Raw genomic sequence first — 23125 nt, forward strand, 5'->3', positions numbered from 1 at the left:
GTCCTGGTCAAGACAATCTCCTGAACTCCAAACTGAATGTCAGAATGGGAAAGAGCGTGGCATGGTTGTTGGTGCCAGACGGGCCGGTCTGAGTATTTCACAATCTGCTCAGTTACTGGGATTTTCACACACAACATTTCTAGGGTTTACAAAGAATGGTGTGAAAAGGGAAAAACATCCAGTATGCGGCAGTCCTGTGGGCGAAAATGCCTTGTTGATGCTAGAGGTCAGAGGAGAATGGGCCGACTGATTCAAGCTGATAGAAGAGCAACTTTGCCTGAAATAACCACTCGTTACAACCGAGGTATGCAGCAAAGCATTTGTGAAGCCACAACACGCACAACCTTGAGGCGGATGGGCTACAACAGCAGAAGACCCCACCGGGTACCACTCATCTCCACTACAAATAGGAAAAAGAGGCTACAATTTGCAAGAGCTCACCAAAATTGGACAGTTGAAGACTGGAAAAATGTTGCCTGGTCAGATGAGTCTCGATTTCTGTTGAGACATTCAGATGGTAGAGTCAGAATTTGGCGTAAACAGAATGAGAACATGGATCCATCATGCCTTGTTACCACTGTGCAGGCTGGTGGTGGTGGTGGTGTAATGGTGTGGGGGATGTTTTCTTGGCACACTTTAGGCCCCTTAGTGCCAATTGGGCATCGTTTAAATGCCACAGCCTACCTGAGCATTGTTTCTGACCATGTCCATTCCTTTATGGCCACCATGTACCCATCCTCTGATGGCTACTTCCAGCAGGATAATGCACCATGTCACAAAGCTCGAATCATTTCAAATTGGTTTCTTGAACATGACAATGAGTTCACTGTACTAAAATGGCCCCCACAGTCACCAGATCTCAACCCAATAGAGCATCTTTGGGATGTGGTGGAACGGGAGCTTCGTGCCCTGGATGTGCATCCTACAAATCTCCATCAACTGCAAGATGCTATCCTATCAATATGGGCCAACATTTCTAAAGAATGCTTTCAGCACCTTGTTGAATCAATGCCACGTAGAATTAAGGCAGTTCTGAAGGCGAAAGGGGGTCAAACACAGTATTAGTATGGTGTTCCTAATAATCCTTTAGGTGAGTGTATGTGTCAGTTGCTAATAAAGGTGCAAGTGATTTAGAAGCACACATTAGCTCTGTGAAGCATAAAGGGTCAGCAAAAGGTGAAAGTTCATCAGGTAAATTAACAGACTACTTTTTGCAACAAGGTAAAATTGTTATCACTTTTCTTCTTTATCCATGGCCATTCAAAATAATTTTAATAGTAAATGAAGGTACACAATATTTCATTTTAGTACATGGACATTCAAAAGAATGTTGGACATTTTTATTTATTTATATATACAGTATATATGTTAAGCTCGTAGAGTGTCTTTTCACTGTATTAAAGTTTGTATTCATAGTAATATATAATATATATATATATATATATATGACTCACAACGTCATTGAGTTGTGAAATTCAGGGCACCGACAGACTCCCCAAGCCAAAGCAACTTTACCACTAACACATTTTCATTTTGAGTGTCTTTTGTCAAATCAGTGTTTAGACTACTGCGTGATCTTCAACTGAAAGTGATTTATGATTGAATGATGACACAATCTGCTGCAGTTTCATATTGATTTTCTCAAGGGTTTGAATCTTGTCCTATATGATGACCGTTAACCTGCAGCGCCACCTAGTGGACACATCTCTCTAATAGTTTGTCCCGTTTTGATTTGCAAAATATAACTATTTAACTACTAACACACAACGATTGGTCATTGAGTCTAAACAATATTTGAGGTGGAATATAACTTTATTAAAAAAAACAAAAACAAAACAACACCATGCATATTATGACAGCTACAATGGGGGAGTCTGTTTGGGTCGCCAGTGAGGATGAAACTAGAATCTATTCTCGCTTCTGTTAGTGAGAAATCAATATTAGGATTTATATTATATTAAAGGTTTGAAAATGATCAACAGTTGAAAACATTCATTAGAAATTTCGAATAGTAATCAAATGTAATCAGTTACATTACTTTATTAAAGTAATTGAAATAGTTACACTACTTATTACATTTTAAATAGGGTAACTTGTAATCTTTAACCTATTACATTTCCAAAGTAAACTTCTCAACACTGCCTGTTAGAAACATGAAGAGACAGACAAGTTTCATCTTTCTCCAGTCAAGCCAGTTTATTTACTTACATGAATAATAATCATTTTCTGCTGAATACAATAAAAAAACTTTGCCAACTTTACATACTGAAAATGCACATAAACTGTGAAAAATGCTAAAACATCCTCTTGGCAACTGATGGCACTGACATGAAGACACACTGAATGAATTATCAAATACAAATTTCACAGCAAGAGAAATACTTTAGCTATTGTTGCATTTGTAATCTTAATTATTTAATCTCATCCATTAATGTCATCATTTTACTCACACATGCGCACACACTGAAATGCACTAAAATGGTGATTGAACAGAGAATATAACAAACTCCAACACACACTTCACAAAGTAATGACATTTGTGTCATGGAGTCACTTCTTCAGTCTGTTAACACATTACTTTCATACATATACACACATATTTAAATCACTCTTGAATTAATTAAACCCATTGATTAATTGCTTTTATAATCCTCAACATATAAAAATGCTTTAAGACATTATATGTGCTCACTTAAACTCTTTATAATACTCTTTTACACATTTCTGTTGGCATAAGAATGAATAAATGAATGTTTTAATAAAATGTATTCATGTGAGAAACGCAAAGAGACAGACAAGTTACATCTTTCCCCAATCACAGTCAGTTTATTACTGAGCACGCGGACCTGGAATAACCCCATGATCACAAACGCAAACCGCACAACATCTTTTGGTGTGGCGGTGTAAAACCTCTGTATTGAACATACAGCAGAAGTTTCTTGACCTGTTCAGGTTACTTTTTGTTCCCAAGCTTTTCAGCACGTACACAGTTTTACACCAGGAATTGTTCTTGATATCAGTGACTATAAATTTCTCATATGGGGGAATCAACACCTCTTTCTCTTCAGCATGTGCAGAATAGTTTGCCACATCAGCACCTTCACAAGTTTCAATTTCAAAACAAGACACATTTCCAAATTATTTATTACTGTTTCATTGAGAGAAGAAGATGCAAATGAGCCAAAACGAACCTCTTTGTTCAGAACACCCTTACCAAATTCAATATTAGAACGACGATAAGTTAAGACAGTTCTTTTGTGTTTCTTTCAGAATCTGTATCGCTTCTGTCAACAAAAAGTGAAGTGAATACCATATGTATGATCCCCATATGTAATTTAGTTTACCATTACGAACTGCGTTATTGAAATCTGCATATACTTTTCTACCCCATGAGCGCCAACATCTACTGGTGTGGCGGTGTAAAACCTTTTTGAATTAAAACTCTTTTAACTTGATTATAAAAGTGCTTACACTTATAAAATAGGGGGTGGTGGATTTCTGAATTGAACTTACGGCAAAATCTGTTTTTTCATGACCAGTTATGGCTGATAAATCTGTGATGTGTCTGTTTGACTGATGCCACAGCACAGTTCAGGTTACTTTCTGTTCCCGAGCTTTTCAGCACATACACAGTTTTACACCAGGAATTGTTCTTGACAGCAGTGACTATAAACTTCTCATATGGAGGAATCAACACCTCTTCCTCATAAGGATACACAGAATATTTTGCCACATCAGCACCTTCACAAGTTTCAATTTCAAAACAAGATTTATCTCCAAAGTACCGTGCTTCACTCCGATTAAGAGAGGAAGATGTAAAAGAGCCAAAACGAACCTCTTTGCTCAGAACATTAAATTCAACATCAGTACCACGATAAGTTAAATAACATTTCTGTCAACAAAAACTGAAGTGAATACCATTTGTATGTGCTGCTGTTGTATTTTTGTTTATCATAACGAGTAGCATAATTGAAATCTTCATATACTTTTCTACTAGTGTACACATAAATGGCGATTGAATGGTACATGTTCAAGTTATCTGCTGGTTTCGTGGCATTCTTTATCCCTTCTTCCCAAGCTGCTTTATATGTAGAATTCTCATTGATTTCTTTCTTTAGAAATGATGAAAACACCAGTTCTGACATTTCCTTTCTACAACCTTCATATTGATCATCAACAGAATTTTTTGCCATATCGAATGGATAGATCTGTAGCAACAGGAAATAATGAGAAATGTATTATCAATACTAATGTAGCAATGTGCATATTGAATGTGCAGTAAGCTTACCTGTCCTAGGACAACTTCAACAGTTAAAATGAGAAGGGGTGCAATGCTCAGCATCCTGATTTAGTAATAATTCCTCAGTGAAATTCACTTCATATAGAGTAATATAGTGCAGATGCTGAAAGACAACATCAAATACAATAAAGTTTTACAAATCCAAAGTCTAAGAATATGCGCATTCATTTGCACAACACAACTTCTTACATGTAATACTTACTAATACTTTCTCTTTACTCTAATGTTACATGAGAATATCTAACCATGCCACCCCGAGTTATCATCAAACATCTCACTGGCAACTTTCAGAGACAAAAAACAAACACTTATCTGATCTTTCAGGAGTTAAGATGCTTCAGGTTCTCTTTGTGGGATGTTTTAGCATCGTCTACAGTATTAACATGTTCACTCATATTTATAGCCAAAGTGAGTCATTTCTGCATCTCTAGTGTCAACAAACAGAATTTAGAAAATAAAGGGGCCATTCTAACAAACAGGAATGTTTTCATCGCGCCACAGATCAGGTGTTTACACTCACCTTAAAAGGATACAAACCTCTCAAACATCAGCTTAAAATCAAAAACAAAATCAATCAGTGGATAATTTTTTCTATACAGTAAGTGGTCAGTGTTGATATTTTTAGGATTGATATTCAAGATACATTCATCTTTCTCTATCTGAAACATTCTCAACTTGTTCAGGAATACACCATTTCCAGAAAGTTATAGGATATTTTATTAACTGATGTACATTGTGTCATATGTGGATCTATAGTATGTATGAATTCTATATATTGTAACAACTTATATATCATATACTCTGGCTCTCCCTTGCATTTGGCTCCACACACACACACACACACACACACACACACACACACACACATCCTGCTCTACCACCTGAGCCAAAGATTTACGGATTAGGCAGCAAGTCAGCTGCATATGCAGCCCTGATGTGGTAGATGAGTCAATAGTTGGGGAGTGGGGAGAGACACGGAAAAAAACAAGTTTGTTTGAATTGACTGGGGACAAAAATTTTTACATATTTTTCCAAAAGATTAAACTCAAATTGCTGCCCCAGTCCGCCATGACAGATGTTGTTTGAAAGAATAAAATATTCTGTAGCGCCCTTTGTGGCAACGCTGAGAATGCAGCGCTTTCGTTCTGTTATGAATTGAGTGCTGACACATTTCACAACGCAACGACATGTGAAATCGAGCTTGTGTATGAAGGTGGATCTGCGTTCACGTACTTGCATAGAGTATGTTGGATGCAACCAGGTAATTTTAAGTAATTTTAAAATGTCATTTTTCTCTTTTTTTCCTGAAAGGCTTTTATTTGTTTGTTAGTATAATTTGTGGTTTCAATATCACATTAATGGTGGAAAAAGATCTTTATAAAATGATAAGCGTCCATCAAATATAATTTTTATATAAATACATTTAAGTTAGGTATTTGTGTATTTTCAAAATACTGTATATAAAATACTTTGTGCCATTTGAACTCTGTATAGGCTGCTGATTTCCTGTATCATCTAGTTCAGGCCCTCCAACCCCAACTTTCATGCACACAATCTGCAGATGTCTGTGAGAGCGGCTCCATCTAGCATTGGGTGAGGGAATTTTCTGCATTCCTGCAAGGAAGTATGGAGTATGACAAAGTGAGGATGAGATGGTCAGACCAGACGGGCTAACCTTTGCTCCCCACGCAAATTAATGAAACATGGGTACCTGCCATTTTACAGATGCTCTGACCCAGTCGTTGTCATCTTCTTTCAACTGCTTCCATTAGGGGTCACCACAGCAGACCATCCGTGATCCACATATTTGAATTGGCACAGGTTTTATACCAGATGCCCTTCCTGACGCAATCCCCAGTGGCTGGGGGACTCTCAAATTTAGATTCTCCAATTAAATTAACCTGCATGTTTTTGGACTTGGGGAAACCAGAGTACCCGGAGGAAACTGCAATCGATCTTTTTTGCCTTCTTTCGCAATGAACATGATCTGGGTAATGCAGCGGGCGCTGCATTGAGTTAACTCCAAACCATGTAGAATGTGCTGTACCAAATAAGGAATCTCATTGGCACAGTCTCAAGAGGGCATAAATACATTATCTAATTTTCTGGTCCTCAGACTAACAACTGAACTCTCTCGCTCTTTGCATCTGATTTCCAACTTTGAGGCCTCATCATACTATCTGTACTTTAACTTCTTTCATTGAATTACTTAATTCATTTTCACTAGACAAGACATAGTATTGTTAGATTAATTCCAGGACTCAGTACAAATAAAATGTGTTATTCCTTCTACAAATCATCTGATTTATTGAAGTCATTTTCCATCTGCTGGATCTCACTGCATTACAATTTAAGAAGCATTTTGAGACATCTGCTTTCTGTTAAACTGTATTTGTTACGCTGAGTCTTGCCTTTTTTAGTGCAAGAATGTGACCGCTTTGAAGTCATTGTCAGTGCTTGGCACAAATCCAAAATTTGAATACACAGTTTTAGTATTCGAATGTGCATTTTTTATTAAATTCAACGAATATTCGAAATTCAAATTTAAGTATTTTAAATCTTTCTGTTGTTATAAGATAAATAAAATCTAAGTGATCGCACTGGCACCTCCGTCGACTCCAGAGGGCTGATGTTTATTCTTGAGAAATGCTTAAAAGAAAAAAAGACTAATATTTAACATGCTTGGCAGAGAAATAAGAAATAAACTGTTATGAGGTAAAATGTTATTTTTCCTATATTACCAGACTGACATTATCGTATTTTTTTTATATCAATATTTTGAATATTATCTTTTCAATATGTCCCTTCCAATTTTCATACAAAATTACGCCATTGAATTTGACCACATTTATGTGCTGAAAACCCCTCAACTCTAGTGACACCACTGCAATGTTCAGCCAAGGGCAGCGACGTGTTCAATAAACAATAACATTTATTATTATTAATAATTTACTAACAATTCTTCTGCTTAGTAATATATTTTATTGCCAAACAATGCATTAAACTGGCACATTAATGTAGAATTACTAGGCGCTACTTCTCTCCGTTTATGACTATGGACGAGTCACCCAGGTGCTGTGCTACTCCACAGCGGCGGCGACCCGCTGGACTAAAATAGTCCAAAAATAAACACTTATTATAGGTGTACCATGGTGATTCAGGATACTGACTCCAGTACTCACCGATATGGTTTCAAATCGAACAACTCTAGGTAAAAGGAAAGAAGTGTGAGACACAGCTTTGGAGCAACTTAGTTGATTCACAACACTACATAACGGGTTCTCCCCCTGCGTGTGTTTCAAGCTGGATGACGGTCGTGCTGAGCGGTGCAGGTACAGAGGAGAAGTAGAAGAAGAGAAGAGGATGATACCATTTGCTAAGCGGGGGTGTTTTCATTTTCATCCTTAACACATACATTTTAAACCACAAACTACGGAGTATGTTTTGGACATTATTTAACCTTGTCAAAGACAAACAACATTTTTAGAATAACAACATTTCTTACTCCAAGTTTTAGGGGTGCTGAGCTCCTTTTTAGGGGTGCTGAAGCACCCCTAAAAAGAGGCTAGACTCACCCTTGCCTAGAATGATCTACTTTCAAGCACTTTGGAGACATCTCATAAAACATCTCATAAAATCAGACAGACATGATCATCTAAACAGCAATGAAGAGAAAAAGACAGAAAACTAAATATGTGCCATTACTGTAACAACGCCAACATAACTGTAGTAACTATGATCTGACAGACATGTTGGTGATTCATATTAAAACTATAAAAGGAAGAAGTCTACTTAGTTTTTAGTTCGGGTTTGAATGTGTTTAGGCTTCTGTTTTTTCACAACCAAACGCTTTAGTTTGTTTTATAGAAACCAATGACGAGCCATCCGTGATCAAACCTGGGGCACGTTCAAGTTCAAAACGGTGCGCAACGTTTTGCTACGGTTTCCGGGTTGAACGTCATGTTTCCTGGAAACGGCGTGCACCGGTGTGTAACGGGGTTTGAGATGCGTTCCCTTCCGAGGGAACTCGCACTGCGTCGTTGAAAACGACTCTTTGGGGAACGCTCCTTAGCGTGCGCCTCTGAAGTATGAATGAAACTATTCCAATCTTGATTGGTGTTGCGTCATGACGTAACATGTGTCGGCATAACCGGATGCATAAAAGTGACGCCGGCACACACACACATCAGCTTTCGCTCTTCAGCAAGCGCTCTATGTTGAAATTGTTTGTCTTATTTGGTGTTGTTTGTCTGATTCAATATTTATGGCCACCGAACAGTTCAGGAAGTGTGTGCACCCCTGCCCTCCTTTCATTACGGGTAGGGACACGCACGTTTTGTGTGTGAACTGTTTGGGAGTGCAGCATGCACAGGGAGTTCTCGAGGGATCTGCCTGTGAAAACTGTGAAGCACTACCCTTGAGAGTGCTGCGCTCCCGGTTGGCGTGCTTTGATGAGCATGGTCAGGCTCGCGTTCCCCGCAGTTCGCAGCGGGATCTTGCAGATGAGAATGAGACTGCTGCGGCACTTTCTCATTCTTCGTTTGAGGATCCCGAGCCTACTCTGAGTGGTGCAGAAGCCCGCATCGTGGCTTCTTCTGCCCATGAACAGGTCCCGATGCTTGAGCTCTCTGCTTCCGAGGAAGTGGATATCCTCAGTATCGATGCGGACGACCGTGAGCCAAGCACGCCAGTTTATGGCCAAGCTTATGAGGAGCTGGTTGAGGTTGTGACGCGTGCCGTGGCCAGACATAATATCAGCTGGCAACAAAATGAGCAGGGAACGCGAGTCAAAAGCAAATTAGACGAGCGTTTCCTGCTGCACAGATCACAGCCTCAGCGCCGGGGTTTGCCGTTTTTCCCCGATCTCCACAAAGAGATCTCGAGATCGGGGGTAAACCGCATTCGTCCCGTGTCTCCAGCCCCAGTGTGGTTGATTACAGCTGCTTTAACACCATGGAAATCTAGGCCCGCGGACGGGCCCTTAAATGTACAAAATAAAAGTATGCGATAAACAAAACAGCTGTGTGTTACATTGGTACACATGCCACATATCTTTGGAAAGCTACATTTCTTGATTTTCTATTGATATAAACCATTTTAAGATACAATCACAACAGCAGGTACAATCTATATCTTTGTCAGACCACCAACATATAAACAACCAATAACAAAATTTAGGCAACTCACCTATGATGCCTCATAGTTGTACACTGAGCCATAACTTCCCGACAAAAACGGTGTTGTTTCATTGTCAAATGTCCAAATGATCAAATCAAGTAAAATGTTTAGTCCAAATCACAGTATTACATCAATAAATATCCACAGACTCTTGTTGCATCATTTCAAAGCACCTGGCAGCTGTGCCTAATCTTTCACATATTACCGGTAATAACTTCAGTTCAGATGTAAACATTTCCTATATCCGGTATCAAAATGGAAGCACGCACTCTGGCCTTTCGATTGACACCTCATTTGACCCAATAGGAGCTTCCATGTCCTGTCCACAGCCTTCAATACCCAACCACCATCTGTGTCGAGTGTAAGGGCATACCCACTTTCCTTTGTTTACTGATCAAACCAATTACATTGAAGAGTGGAAATGACTGGCGCATCGTATAGCCAATGAAATTCTGAAAACAGTGATATACGGCTTTAGTGGAACTATTAGATGACGGCTCTGTTATTCCTGTGCATAAAGTTTCCTCGAGTTTACCCCTGCTGTGCGCCTCCGTGCGTAAATGCATGCAGAGCTGCTTTGGAACTGTTTACACATTTGGCGATTTAAATATGGTGAAAGCAGGACGCGAAAAACAGGATTTTCACCCCAGGATGTGATATAAGAAGGCATTCATTGTCAAAATTCTGAGTTTGGAGATTAAATTTCTGAAAACAATACAGATGATTCAGAGGCAGATGGAGAGATGAGACACGGCTCTGGACAAGTAAGTGTTTTCTTGTGTTTATAACATATATTACTGTATATTCGCATAAATAAGCTTTAGTTTGAATAATGAATACACATTTTGTAATTACCCTTTGTCGTGTGTTTCCTCAGTGAGTGTTTGAACCGTTTGTGCGTGTTTTTAGTTCATTGTTTGTTTCAGATCTATTGACATGCTATATAGATGTTTTGTATATTTACTGTAAAATATATATATATATATATATATATATATATATATATATATATATATATATATATATATATTAGTAAATAAATCAATAAATATAAGTTGAAAATAAGAATATATGTTGTGTTTGAGAGTCTATTTGTTACAATGAGGGAGGTGGGGGAGGTGTAGGGCCATCTATTTGTTACAGTGCTGAATTCATGGGGGAGGTGTAGGCCCATCTCTTTGTTCCATAGTACATTGGCAAAGTATACAGTATTTACAGTAAATATACATACAATAATACATTTTACACACTCGAAAAGAAAAACTAATATATATATATATATATATATATATATATATATATATATATATATATATATATATATACAGTGAGGAAAATAAGTATTTGAACACCCTGCTATTTTGCAAGTTCTCCCACTTGGAAATCATGGAGGGGTCTGAAATTGTCATCGTAGGTGCATGTCCACTGTGAGAGACATAATCTAAAAAAAAAATCCAGAAATCACAATGTATGATTTTTTAACTATTTATTTGTATGATACAGCTGCAAATAAGTATTTGAACACCTGTCTATCAGCTAGAATTCTGACCCTCAAAGACCTGTTAGTCTGCCTTTAAAATGTCCTCCTCCACGCCATTTATTATCCTAAATTAGATACACCTGTTTGAGGTCGTTAGCTGCATAAAGACACCTGTCCACCCCATACAATCAGTAAGAATCCAACTACTAACATGGCCAAGACCAAAGAGCTGTCCAAAGACACTAGAGACAAAATTGTACACCTCCACAAGGCTGGAAAGGGCTACGGGAAATTGCCAAGCAGCTTGGTGAAAAAAGGTCCACTGTTGGAGCAATCATTAGAAAATGGAAGAAGCTAAACATGACTGTCAATCTCCCTCGGACTGGGGCTCCATGCAAGATCTCACCTCGTGGGGTCTCAATGATCCTAAGAAAGGTGAGAAATCAGCCCAGAACTACACGGGAGGAGCTGGTCAATGACCTGAAAAGAGCTGGGACCACCGTTTCCAAGGTTACTGTTGGTAATACACTAAGACGTCATGGTTTGAAATCATGCATGGCACGGAAGTTTCCCTGCTTAAACCAGCACATGTCAAGGCCTGTCTTAAGTTTGCCAATGACCATTTGGATGATCCAGAGGAGTCATGGGAGAAAGTCATGTGGTCAGATGAGACCAAAATAGAACTTTTGGTCATAAATCCACTAACCGTGTTTGGAGGAAGAAGAATACCATCCCAAGAACACCATCCCTACTGTGAAGCATGGGGTGGTAGCATCATGCTTTGGGGGTGTTTTTCTGCACATGGGACAGGGCTGACTGCACTGTATTAAGGAGAGGATGACCGGGGCCATGTATTGCGAGATTTTGGGGAACAACCTCCTTCCCTCAGTTAGAGCATTGAAGATGGGTCGAGGCTGGGTCTTCCAACATGACAATGACCCGAAGCACACAGCCAGGATAACCAAGGAGTGGCTCTGTAAGAAGCATATCAAGGTTCTGGCATGGCCTAGCCAGTCTCCAGACCTAAACCCAATAGAGAATCTTTGGAGGGAGCTCAAACTCCGTGTTTGTCAGCTGACAGCCCAGAAACCTGACTGATCTAGAGAAGATCTGTGTGGAGGAGTGGGCCAAAATCCCTCCTGCAGTGTGTGTCAAACCTGGTGAAAAACTACAGGAAACGTTTGACCTCTGTAATTGCAAACAAAGGCTACTGTACCAAATATTAACATTGATTTTCTCAGGTGTTCAAATACTTATTTGCAGCTGTATCATACAAATAAATAGTTAAAAAATCATACGTTGTGATTTCTGGATTTTTTTTTTTTAGATTATGTCTCTCACAGTGGACATGCACCTACGATGACAATTTCAGACCCCTCCATGTTTTCCAAGTGGGAGAACTTGCAAAAGAGCAGGGTGTTCAAATACTTATTTTCCTCACTGTATATATATATAGAATACAGAAAAGATGGAGAAGTTGTGTCTAGCTTTGTAAATTACATTTATTTATTATCCCCCACTCAGCAAGCGGCCACATAAAGTGGAGCAGCAGGACAGCACCTCATCAAGAGAGGAGGGCTTTCAGAGAGACCCTTGCTGAGGAGCATGGCAGAGTTGGGGTCTCAATCCACAGCCAGACCCGTATCTCCTGCTCCACGAAGAGCACATCACAGGCCGTTGCACATCACCAAATCTTGCACCGCTGGTCGTCTGAAGTGCAGGCAGTGTCATGCAAAGACACCAGTGAAGTACTCTCCTGTGTTGTGCCTATGTGCTTTGTACACAAATGTGACTGCTACAATGACTGGCATGTTGCTAGAAACATGTACAATTTTATAATGGTTTGTAAATACTTTATGTAAAAATTAATGTAAATAGTTTGTTGTGTATTTTTTATATAAACAAATTGTCCACCATAGCACTAGTTTTGACTCTTTTATATGCACAACATTTAGTTTCAAGAAGGAAAAGGCACTCTAATGTGTTTATGCATCAGTTACTCTGTGTCAGCAAAACTAATAGTGGATCTGGATATGGAATATGATAGCTCTAAGTGTCATCTTTCATTAGAGCCCACAATTATGACTGTACGTTGAAGCGTTCAAAAGTTGCAGCCTTTTTGTCCTAGGTTTCCAAAGTGACCTTTTGGAGTATCCAAAAGGCACTTTTGTAAAACGCCTGGGTGTACCCTTAGAAAAACATGTGTAAAATATTCATTTTTTATGATATTGTTATAACATTTGAACCTGGACTAGGTAAGGATTCATGCTGTGATCCCATTGTGTTCTCAAGCTAATAGCTACAAGTTATAGTCATCTGCAGGCATCTGTATGCAAAAAAAAATTTCAGGCGGAAAAAGAAAATTCTATTTCATTGTGTTCAAACTTCTATTACTCAAAATCAGTAGCACTTACAGTAATTCTGACTGCTGGAGAAAAAACTTCAGAGTGTCCCCTTTCAAATGTGACCAAAACCATGCATGTACTCCAAACGGTTCAAGAACAGCTTTAAATTTACTTTGGGTATGCCTTGATTAGGCGTTTTAGGCTAATTTTACAGGATTGGGAAGAGGTTAATAAGCAGGGCTTACATGGCGGCAGGTCGGGCTGGTTCATGCCTGCATTCAATGGCGATTTTGCAGGCGTACCAGGCCGACCTCCTGAAAGATTTAGACGAGGGGGAGGGGCCAACACCCGACACATTCATCGAACTTTATGGGTTAGATGCTTTGCTACTCCGGGCTCTTATGCCCTTGAGTCGACATCTCAGCTCATGCCTGAACAAGTTTGTGCTGCGGCAGGCTGGTCCTCTCCGCACACATTCATCAAAATTGAATGGTTTAGATGTTTATGCTACTCCGGGCTCCTATGCCCTTGAGTCGACATCTAAGCTCACGCCTGAACAAGTTTGTGGTGCGGCAGGCTGGTCCTCTCCGCTCACATTCATCAGTTTAAAAAAAAAAAAAAGAAAGAAAAAAAAAGCGGCGTTTAAGCAGTTCCTCCCCCGTAAGGCTAAATCGAGTAGGGTGGGGCAAGCAGATCAGCCCCAGCCATCAGTCAGCTCCTCGCACCACGCAGAGCAAAGGGAGAGCGTTTCCTCTAGAGCCCCTCCTCCGGGAGCTTGGCAACAGAGGAAACGCTCCCAGCGGAAGCCCCCCAGCCAGAGGGGCGACCTGAGGGACACCCTTAAGGCTAGGAGGGCCTCGGGAAAGAGGTCCTACCGAGGTGGTAGAACCTCGGAGGGCTGTCCCCCCCGCTGAAGAGCAACCGAGGTTGTTCTCGCAGCGGAGTCCTCAGGAAATCGGTGTCGGTCTCCCGCCGTCTCTGACGCTTCGGGCCACATCGATTTCCAGCGAACGCACACCGTGCCGTTCGTGTCAAGAAATAAAAAACAAGCATCAATTGTGGTCACAAGAACCGTATCGACTAAATCCTGCCGGTCTCTCGCTTCAGGAAGTCGAGAACAGTGCTCGAAAAACACCCGAGACCAGCCTTCGGGCACCGCCCCACAAATTCTTTGGGGTGGTGCAGACTACAGTGGTTCTGGAGCAGGCTCAGGTGATGGAACAATAAGTGCAATCTCTGCTGCTAAAGGAGGCCATAGAATGTGTTCCTCATTCAGACAGGGAGTCCGGTTTTTACAGCCGGTACTTTATAGTTCCAAAAAAGGATGGGGGGTTGAGGCTGATTTTAGATCTCAGAATTTTGAACCGGCCTTTGAGGAGGTTCAGGTTCAAAATGCTTACTATTCCTGTCATCGTGAGTCAGATCAGATCCGAGGACTGGTTTGTCACGATAGATCTAAAAGACGCCTATTTTCAGGTATCCATCCTTCCATGTCACAGGAGGTTCCTGAGGTTCGCTTCCGGGGGCGAAGCTTACCAATATCGGGTTCTTCCGTTCGGCCTAGCACTCTCTCCCCGCACATTCACCAAATGTACGGATGCAGCTCCTGCTCCTCTGTGACTTCAGGGCATCCGCATACTGAATTATATCGATGATTGGCTCATTCTGGCCCAGTCTCGAGAAATGGCGGTTCGGCATCGAGATGTCGTCCTTGGCCACATTCGAAGTTTGGGGTTGAGACTCAACACAAAAAAGAGTGTGTTACAACCATCCCAGTACACAACGTTTCTGGGCGTTGTGTGGAACTCGGTTATGATGCAGGCACGCATGTCTCCTGCACGTATCGAGTCCGTTCTGGCGATGGTGTCCGGGTTAAAGCTAGGCCAGGCCATCACTGTAAAGCAGTTTCTAAGACTGCTGGGCCTCATGGCAGCGGCATCCAACATTATACCTTTGGGCCTTCTACACATGAGTCCCCTCCAGTGATGGCTGAAAGCCAAGGGTTTTCCCCAAGGGAATCCATTTCGTATAATCAGAGTAACGCGCAGATGCCTTCGTTCTCTGCTAATATGGAAGAAACCTTGGTTCCTGTCCCAAGGGCCAGTGTTGGGAGCGTCATGTCGCCGGAAAACCGTTTCGACAGACGCCTCCCTCACTGGCTGGGGCACGGTCATGGACGGCCGCTTTGCCAGATATCTGAACCGACAAGGGGGACTCAGATCGCGCCCTCTGGGCAGACTGGCGCATCAGATAATTCTTTGGTCCCAAGGGAAAATACTGTCTATCAGAGCAATGTATGTTCCGGGGTTCAGAATCAGGAGCAGACATCCTGTCGCAGGCAGGGGCTGAGGCCCGGGAATGGAGACTTCATCCAGAGGTGGTGAAGTTGATATGGGACAAATTTGGACCAGCGGAAGTGGATCTATTCGCGCCTCGAGACGCCCCACTGTCCACTTTGGTTCTCCTCTCACATCCAGCCCCACTGGGGCTGGACGCCATGGTACAGGCCTGGCCGAGGCTTCAGCCTGTACGCATTTCCCGATCGCTCTGCTCCCGGAGTCCTGGAAAGAGTACGCCAAGAGGGCATCAGTCTACTTCTGGTTGCCCCGATGTGGCCGCCCGAGTATGGTTCTCAGACATAATTTCACTCCTGATAGCTCCGCCATGGCAGATTCCTCTGAGGAGGGATCTGTTGTCTCAGGCAGGGGGCACAGTTTTCCACCCTCGTCCAGAGCTGTGGAAACTGTGGGTCTGGCCCCTGAGGGGTTCAGTACCTAAATGCTGGTCTATCAGCTGGGGTGGTTGAAACCATACTTAGCTCTAGGGCTCCATCTACTAGGAGATTATATGGCCTCAAGTGGAATGTGTTCTCCACTTGGTGTAGAGAACATGAATTAGATCCAGTTAACTGCCCAGTGGCTTCAGTTCTGGAGTTTCTTCAAGATCGTTTCTCTGCGGTCTCTCCTTCCACACTTAAGGTGTACATGGCTGCCATTTCGGCTTTCCATGCACCACTGAGTGATGGGCCTCTGGGGAGGCACCAGCTGGTCATTCGTTTTCTCCGTGGTACATGGAGGATGAGACCGACAACCAGGTCCAGGGTTCCTGCCTGGGACCTGGCGGTGGTTCTCGAAGGGTTATCCCTGGCCCCCTTCGAACCCCTTCAGTTGGCTTCGCCCAAGGACCTGACGTTCAAGATGGCTTTTCTCTTAGCTATTACCTCTCTAAAGAGGGTGGGAGATCTTCAAGCCCTGGCAGTAACACCAGCTTGCTTGGAGTTTGCCCCTGGCGGAGTTAAAGCCATTCTGCACCCGAGACCTGGCTATGTGCCTAAAGTGCCTTCTAACACGGCATGGTCTACGTGTGCGTGCATTTCATCCTCCACCTCATGTGTCGGCAGAAGAAGAGAGGCTCCATTTGCTCTGCCCTGTCAGAGCTTTGAGCGTTTACCTCGAGAGGTCCTCTTCTTGGAGGAGGTCGGACCAACTGTTAGTGTGTTTTGGGTCACCTAAGAAGGGGCTCCCTGCCTCGAAACAAACCATTAGTGATTGGATTGTTCAGGCTATTGTCTCGGCCTACAAGGTGCGCAATTTGCCTTCAACTTTGGCCATAAGGGCTCATTCAACTAGAGGCATGGCATCCTCTAGGGCTCTCTTATCGGGAGTGCCCCTCCAGGAGATCTGTGAGGCAGCCGGTTGGGCTACCCCGCACACTTTCATCAGGTTTTATAGTCTGCACCTCCCTAGTACGCCTGGCACACGTGTGCTCTCGTCCTAGCTGAGTGCCTGAGTTCAGTTTCACTCTAGGGCAGGCATTTTTTCGGTGCGTGGCCTAGTGGGCATTCGTTCCCCAAAGAGTCGTTTTCAACAACGCAGTGCGAGTTCCCTCGGAAGGGAACGTCTCGGGTTATGACTATAACCCTTGTTCCCTGAAGGGAGCGAGACACTGCGTCGTCCTGCCACGCCCCTCAATGCCTGAGAGCGGCTTGCTTCATCGCTAGGCTAATGTGTGTGTGTGCCGGCATCACTTTTATGCATCCGGTTATGCCGACACATGTTACGTCATGACGCAACACCAATCAAGATTGGAATAGTTTCATTCATACTTCAGAGGCGCACGCTAAGGAGCGTTCCCCAAAGAGTCGTTTTCAACGACGCAGTGTCTCGTTCCCTTCTCAGGGAACAAGGGTTATAGTCATAACCCGAGACGTTTTCTCTTGTTTGGTGGGTGTGTCAGAACTGCAGTCCAATCAGCAGCAACATGTATATAAAGCACGCGGAATTAAAGTGAACTCACACAATGGGTTCAAATAAAGTATTTTACAAATGTGTTCGATGCAGCTCGGTTTACGCATCAACTGAGGATATTAGAAGACATGTTTGTCGTAAGTTTTATTGTAAAATATAGGATATCAACATAATGATGTAGTTGTTTAAGGCTATATTTTTAGCTTCATTGCAAGTTTATGACATTTGGTATAGAAATAAACAATGGTAATTAAGTGCTTTTCCTAAAATTGAGAAAGAAAATACAGGGTATTAAAACAGTATGAACTACAAATCAAGTCAGTATGTGAGGCTAAATAGATGTTTTAGTCTGAATTAGGTAAGATGTGTGCTTCCATTTCAGTTTCCACAAATCCCTTCACTCGATTGGGAAGTTCTCTCGTGTTCTGGGCGGCAAGTGCAGTAACTGTAACATCGGGCATATTTTGCAGTATTAAACACATATTTATACCGACTTCATCAGGCTCCGAAAATTCTTCACAAAGAACACAAAGAATGGCCTTCTCAGCTGCCATAATTGCAACTCTTGCGTCATCAGAACAGTGCGTTCAACGCATCACCGTTTCTGTTTAAAAAACGTTGTGCAACGTTTTGTCGGCGCTGAACGCAGCCCTGTTGTTACAAATGAAAAGTAAAGGTCCCCTTAAATCCTGGACTTCTGAATTATGGACCAAGCTATCATGTTTTTATTATTTTGATTATTGTTGTTGTTTTGTTCTCTTCTAATGATCTTGTGGGGAAAATCTGTTTCTGTTAATCTTTAGATATTCCAAGAGATGACTGAAATTTAAAAACATTTAAAACAAAACAAATCCAATATTTTCATTACAAACAAAATTCCAACTCACTACCATTCCACGATCAAACATCCTAAATGTATATTTAATGTATTACAGTCATTTATTTAATCCCAGTAAATCTGATGGTTTATTTTTCACTTTAATTGACCAGCAATGTTTTGCATATGGGCAATTCCAGCTTTATGGACGTGACATTTGGAATGAAAACTTAAAATATAACTCTTATGGCCGTCCTTCAGCCGGACTCAGGACAGGAGTTGGGCAGGAGAGGAGAAGAGGTGCATGATTAATAAACAGAATCCGGGCCCCCTTCCCCCTCTCATTTGCCGCCACTCCTCGCACCGTGGACCAGAGAGGGGAGTGTGTCTGTCCGACGGACCCAGCTCATGCATGGTCATTCCATAGACACTATCCCGCCCTTCACGAGTCCCGTCTAACCAAGAGGATGCAAGATTCCCCCTTTGGTTTGAACACTATCCACTTGCATTTCGGATGTGACAAAAATTGACACACGTTTCTACACATGCACAATCCAGATATAAAAATAATAGTTGGCACTCCAAAGAACTTGCAATATTTATTTATTTATTTTTTATTCATTGTAGTTTTTACACAAAACCCAGCATTACAGGAGACATCTCTTGGATTCAGACATGACAGTTGAGAAATCAATATAACAACTGATAACTGAGCAGAATACAGGTCATACACAACATCTATAAGAGGTGACGTGACAAGTGCCGCATTGTTCCGTGTTCACATGTTGGACAGATGGTGTGCTCTCATCAGTTCATGTAAAGTGAAACTTGTAAAGTGCTGCAGATTCACCTCAGAACATTTGAAGCTGCTTAAAGTTATTGTAAAAAGAAATATCAAGATATTTGATCATTTGTTATTTAATAATTTTGCACAACAGAAAGAGGATATATGGAAAACATAAACATAAAGCACTGAATCTTTACAATCATGCTGTAATTTAATTCATGTAATTTATAGCAAGGAAAGTTACATAAACCTTCAACACCTTGATCAAAAATCAAGACAATTAAGTTTTGATAATAATAAATCAAATGACTTCTTGTTTTAATAAATCATCACTTCTTGCATGTATAATAAATACATCTGATATACAGTCTAATGGAATAAATGCATCTGATATACAGTCTAATGAAATAAATGCATCTGATATACAGTCTAATGAAATAAATGCATCTGATATACAGACTAATAAAATAAATGCATCTGATATACAGTCTAATGAAATAAATGCATCTGATATACAGTCTAATGAAATAAATGCATCTGATGTACAGTCTAATGAAATAAATGCACCTGATATACAGTCTAATGAAATAAATGCATCTGATATACAGTCTAATACGAAATAAATGCATCTGATATACAGTCTAATGAAATAAATGCATCTGATATACAGTCTAATGAAATAAATGCATCTGATATACAGTCTAATGAAATAAATGCATCTGATATACAGACTAATGAAATAAATGCATCTGATATACAGTCTAATACAAAAGGAAAAATCTGACAATCAATCTGTTGAAGTTATCTACATTTGCAGAAGAGTAATGTTATCTGTGACAAGACATAGTTTAACAATCGTTCAGAATTTTTTTTACGGTTTTATGATTTGTGGATTATTATTATTGAATTATGTTTTATGAAATCACTCTTTTAATGTGAACAAATATAGTGAATTAAGACATAAAGGCTTGCAAGCCAGAAAGACTGACATCTGTGATGTATCAGGGACTCAACTGATGCCACAGCACAGTTCAGATCACTTCTCCTTCCAGAATGTTCCAGCACGTACACAGTTTTACACCAGGTGTCTTTATGAACAGCAGTGACTTTAAACTTCTCATATGGGGGAATCAACACCTCATTAATATTCTCTCCAGGAATGGCAGAATATTTTGTCAGATCAGCACCTTCACAAGTGTCAATTTCAAAACATGATTTATCTCCAAATACAATTTGCTGAAGGAAAGATGATTCAAATGAGGCAAAACGAATCTCTTTGTTCAGTAAATTCTCACTAAATTCAGTGTCGAAACCTAGAAAAGTATTTTGACATTTCTTTTGTGTTTTCTTCAGAATCTGTATCGCTTCTGTTAACAAAAAGTGAAGTGAATACCATCTAAATGTCATGTCTTTGTACTTCTGTTTACCATTTTGAACAGCAGGAATGAAATCTGCATATACTTTTCTACTAGTGTACACATAAATGGCGATTGAATGGTTCCTGGTCAAATCATCTCCTGGTGGTTTGGCATACCGTTCTCCTTCTTTCCAAACTGCTGCAAATGCAGAATTCCCAGAGATTTCCTTATTATGAAATTTTGTATCTACCAGTTTTTCCATGTTCTTTGTACATCCCTCATATTGGTCATCAACAGAATTTGGTTCCATATTAAATATTGGTTCTTCGACAGCCACTCTGTGATCCTGTAGCAACAGATGTACAGTAATGATGATTTTATCATCAGTTTTCATGCCTATAATGAACATGTTGAATGCAGCTTACCTGTCCTACTGCAACCTCAGCAGTTAAAATGAGGAGAAGGGCTGCAATGGTCAGCATCCTGATTTAGTAGAAATGTATCTGATGCACAATCAATGAACAGCAATAATATACAGTAGAAGAAGTGCAGAAGCTGAAAGACAACTGAAGATTACAATGTGGCTTTACAAATGCAAAATCTAGACTTCATAATTATAAACTTTCATAATAGTTTTTAGACAAGGTTTTTATTATTATTAAAATTGTAAATGTTACAAAGCAGAATATAAACATTGTGTGGCCTGTGCAACTAAACCTGTGATGTACTAAATGAACTGATAATTATAATTTTCTTAACCCAAACATTACTTGAAAATATCTTCTTATATTAGAGACAAAACACTTAACTGACCTTTTTAGGAGAACAGGTGCCCTCAGGTGAATTCTGCTGAGTGTCCTTAACAGTCTGCAATATGAACACAGTCACTCCTCGTATTTAAATACAACTAATAATCCTAGTTAATATTTCACCCACAGGACTTTCTTATAAATCAGGTGGTAAATGTGAAAATGAAACAAAAATTATGTCATAAAGGGGGGTTAAGGTGGGGCATGATTATGGCAAATGTGAAGGAGCGGAGCTTAAGGGTTTTAACTGTGGAAGAGAACATAGTGTTGCGTTTGGGGGATGTGAGGTGAGGAAGAGAGCTATTGAAGTGCAGAACGAGAGAGCTAAGAAGAACATTACATATGCAGAAGCAGTTCAAATGTTTGATGCAGAGAATAAAGAGAAAGGAAAAGAGAGAGATGTGCAAATGAGGGAAGGAATGAGTTAAATTCAGAGATGGAGGGTAAATGGTCTGTACTTATATAGCACTTTTTTTAACCTTAGAGGTTACCAAAGCACTTTACACTGTGTCCCAATCACCCATTCAAATACACATTCACATTCATACACATACAAGGCACTAGCCTGCCATTGGGAGCAACTTGGGGTTCAGTGTCTTGCCCAAGGACACTTCAACATGTAGAGTCAAGTGGGCCGGGAATCAAACCGCCAACCCTGCGATTAGCAGCTAACCCGCTCTACCACCTGAGTCACAGCCACCCCAGCTGTGGTAGGGCAGGACCACAGAGGATACGATGAAAGTCAATTTCTTGCTGTTCACAGCTGAAGTAATTAATTGTTCTGCGTGAAGAGAAAAGAAGACAATTAAGATTCAAATTACAGTCAGGGCAGCAGAGAGATTCTTAGGAGTAGAAGGTGTATCATGGGTAATGATTAGGGATGGGCTGGTGACTGAGACACTGTCGAGTCAGGAAGCTTGGTTTGGATAGGAGTGATGATTTTAATATTACAATGTAATGCGAGAAGTCTAAAGGATTGGGGTTTAAAAGCATTAATAATGAGATGAAATTTAGCCTGATCTGACATGTATACAAGAGACGTGGCTTAAACCCAAAATTGATTTTGTTATAAAAGGTTATGTGAGTGAGAGAAGAGATCGTGGGGAAGGTAATGGAGTTGGGTGTATTACTCTGTTCAAGGAAGGTCTACATTATAGTACATTAGGTAAAGGTATAACAAAAGAGTATGTGGTAGTGGAGGTGTGGGTGATTGGATTAAACTAATAATAAACTTGTATCCTTGTTAGAACAAATAGAGGGCCAAAATGGAGATAGGGTGATTTGGTGCAGGGACATCATTGCACAGAGTTATGGGGAGGTTTAGTGACCGATGGTAATGGACTGGTGGTGGAAGATCTGATGGAAATTGGGATCTTGGTGTGTTTGAATGATGGGGGTTATACAAGGATAAATGTGGATACAGGGAAATAATCTATATTAGATTTAACATTGATATCTGACTCAATTTCAGGGATTACTGAATGGGAAATAATGCAACAAGACACTGTAGGAAGTGATCACTATCCTATATTAACAACAGTACAAGTAAATACAGGAAGAAGTGATGTGAATCAGGGAAATGTGGGTAAATGACAGTATGATAAAGCGAGTTGGAAAGAATCTATGAGTTTGAGTGAAGAGGGATTAAAGAACATTATAATAGAAACAGATAGATCGGTAGAGATGATCAGTAGAGAAATAATACAAGCAATTCAAATAGCAGCAAATACATATATCCCAAAAAGGAATGGGGGTAGAAATATTAAGATTAAGATGAAGAAGTTCCCTGGAGGAATGAAGAGGG

General features: G+C 40.7%; 2 protein-coding genes across 2 annotated transcripts; both read right to left on the minus strand.

Moving 5' to 3' along the window:
• Positions 1 to 3093: 3093 nt before the first annotated feature.
• LOC127648177 (T-cell ecto-ADP-ribosyltransferase 2-like) lies at positions 3094 to 15326 on the minus strand. Its single transcript, XM_052132760.1, is given in 3 exon segments — positions 3094 to 3893; positions 3895 to 4208; positions 15255 to 15326. Coding segments are annotated over 3 exon segments (750 nt in total). The 3' UTR covers positions 3094 to 3529.
• Positions 15327 to 17894: 2568 nt separating this feature from the next.
• LOC127648179 (erythroblast NAD(P)(+)--arginine ADP-ribosyltransferase-like) lies at positions 17895 to 21341 on the minus strand. The gene is made up of 4 exons (XM_052132761.1): positions 21326 to 21341; positions 20938 to 21015; positions 20144 to 20858; positions 17895 to 17995 (listed from the first exon to the last, which is right to left on the minus strand). Exons 2-4 carry the CDS (start codon positions 20992 to 20994, stop codon positions 17895 to 17897), a joined length of 873 nt encoding a protein of 290 aa, XP_051988721.1. The 5' UTR covers positions 20995 to 21015; positions 21326 to 21341.
• Positions 21342 to 23125: the final 1784 nt, after the last annotated feature.

The sequence above is a fragment of the Xyrauchen texanus genome, chromosome 8 (assembly GCF_025860055.1).
Source record: "Xyrauchen texanus isolate HMW12.3.18 chromosome 8, RBS_HiC_50CHRs, whole genome shotgun sequence".
In the NCBI taxonomy this organism is placed as follows: domain Eukaryota; kingdom Metazoa; phylum Chordata; class Actinopteri; order Cypriniformes; family Catostomidae; genus Xyrauchen; species Xyrauchen texanus.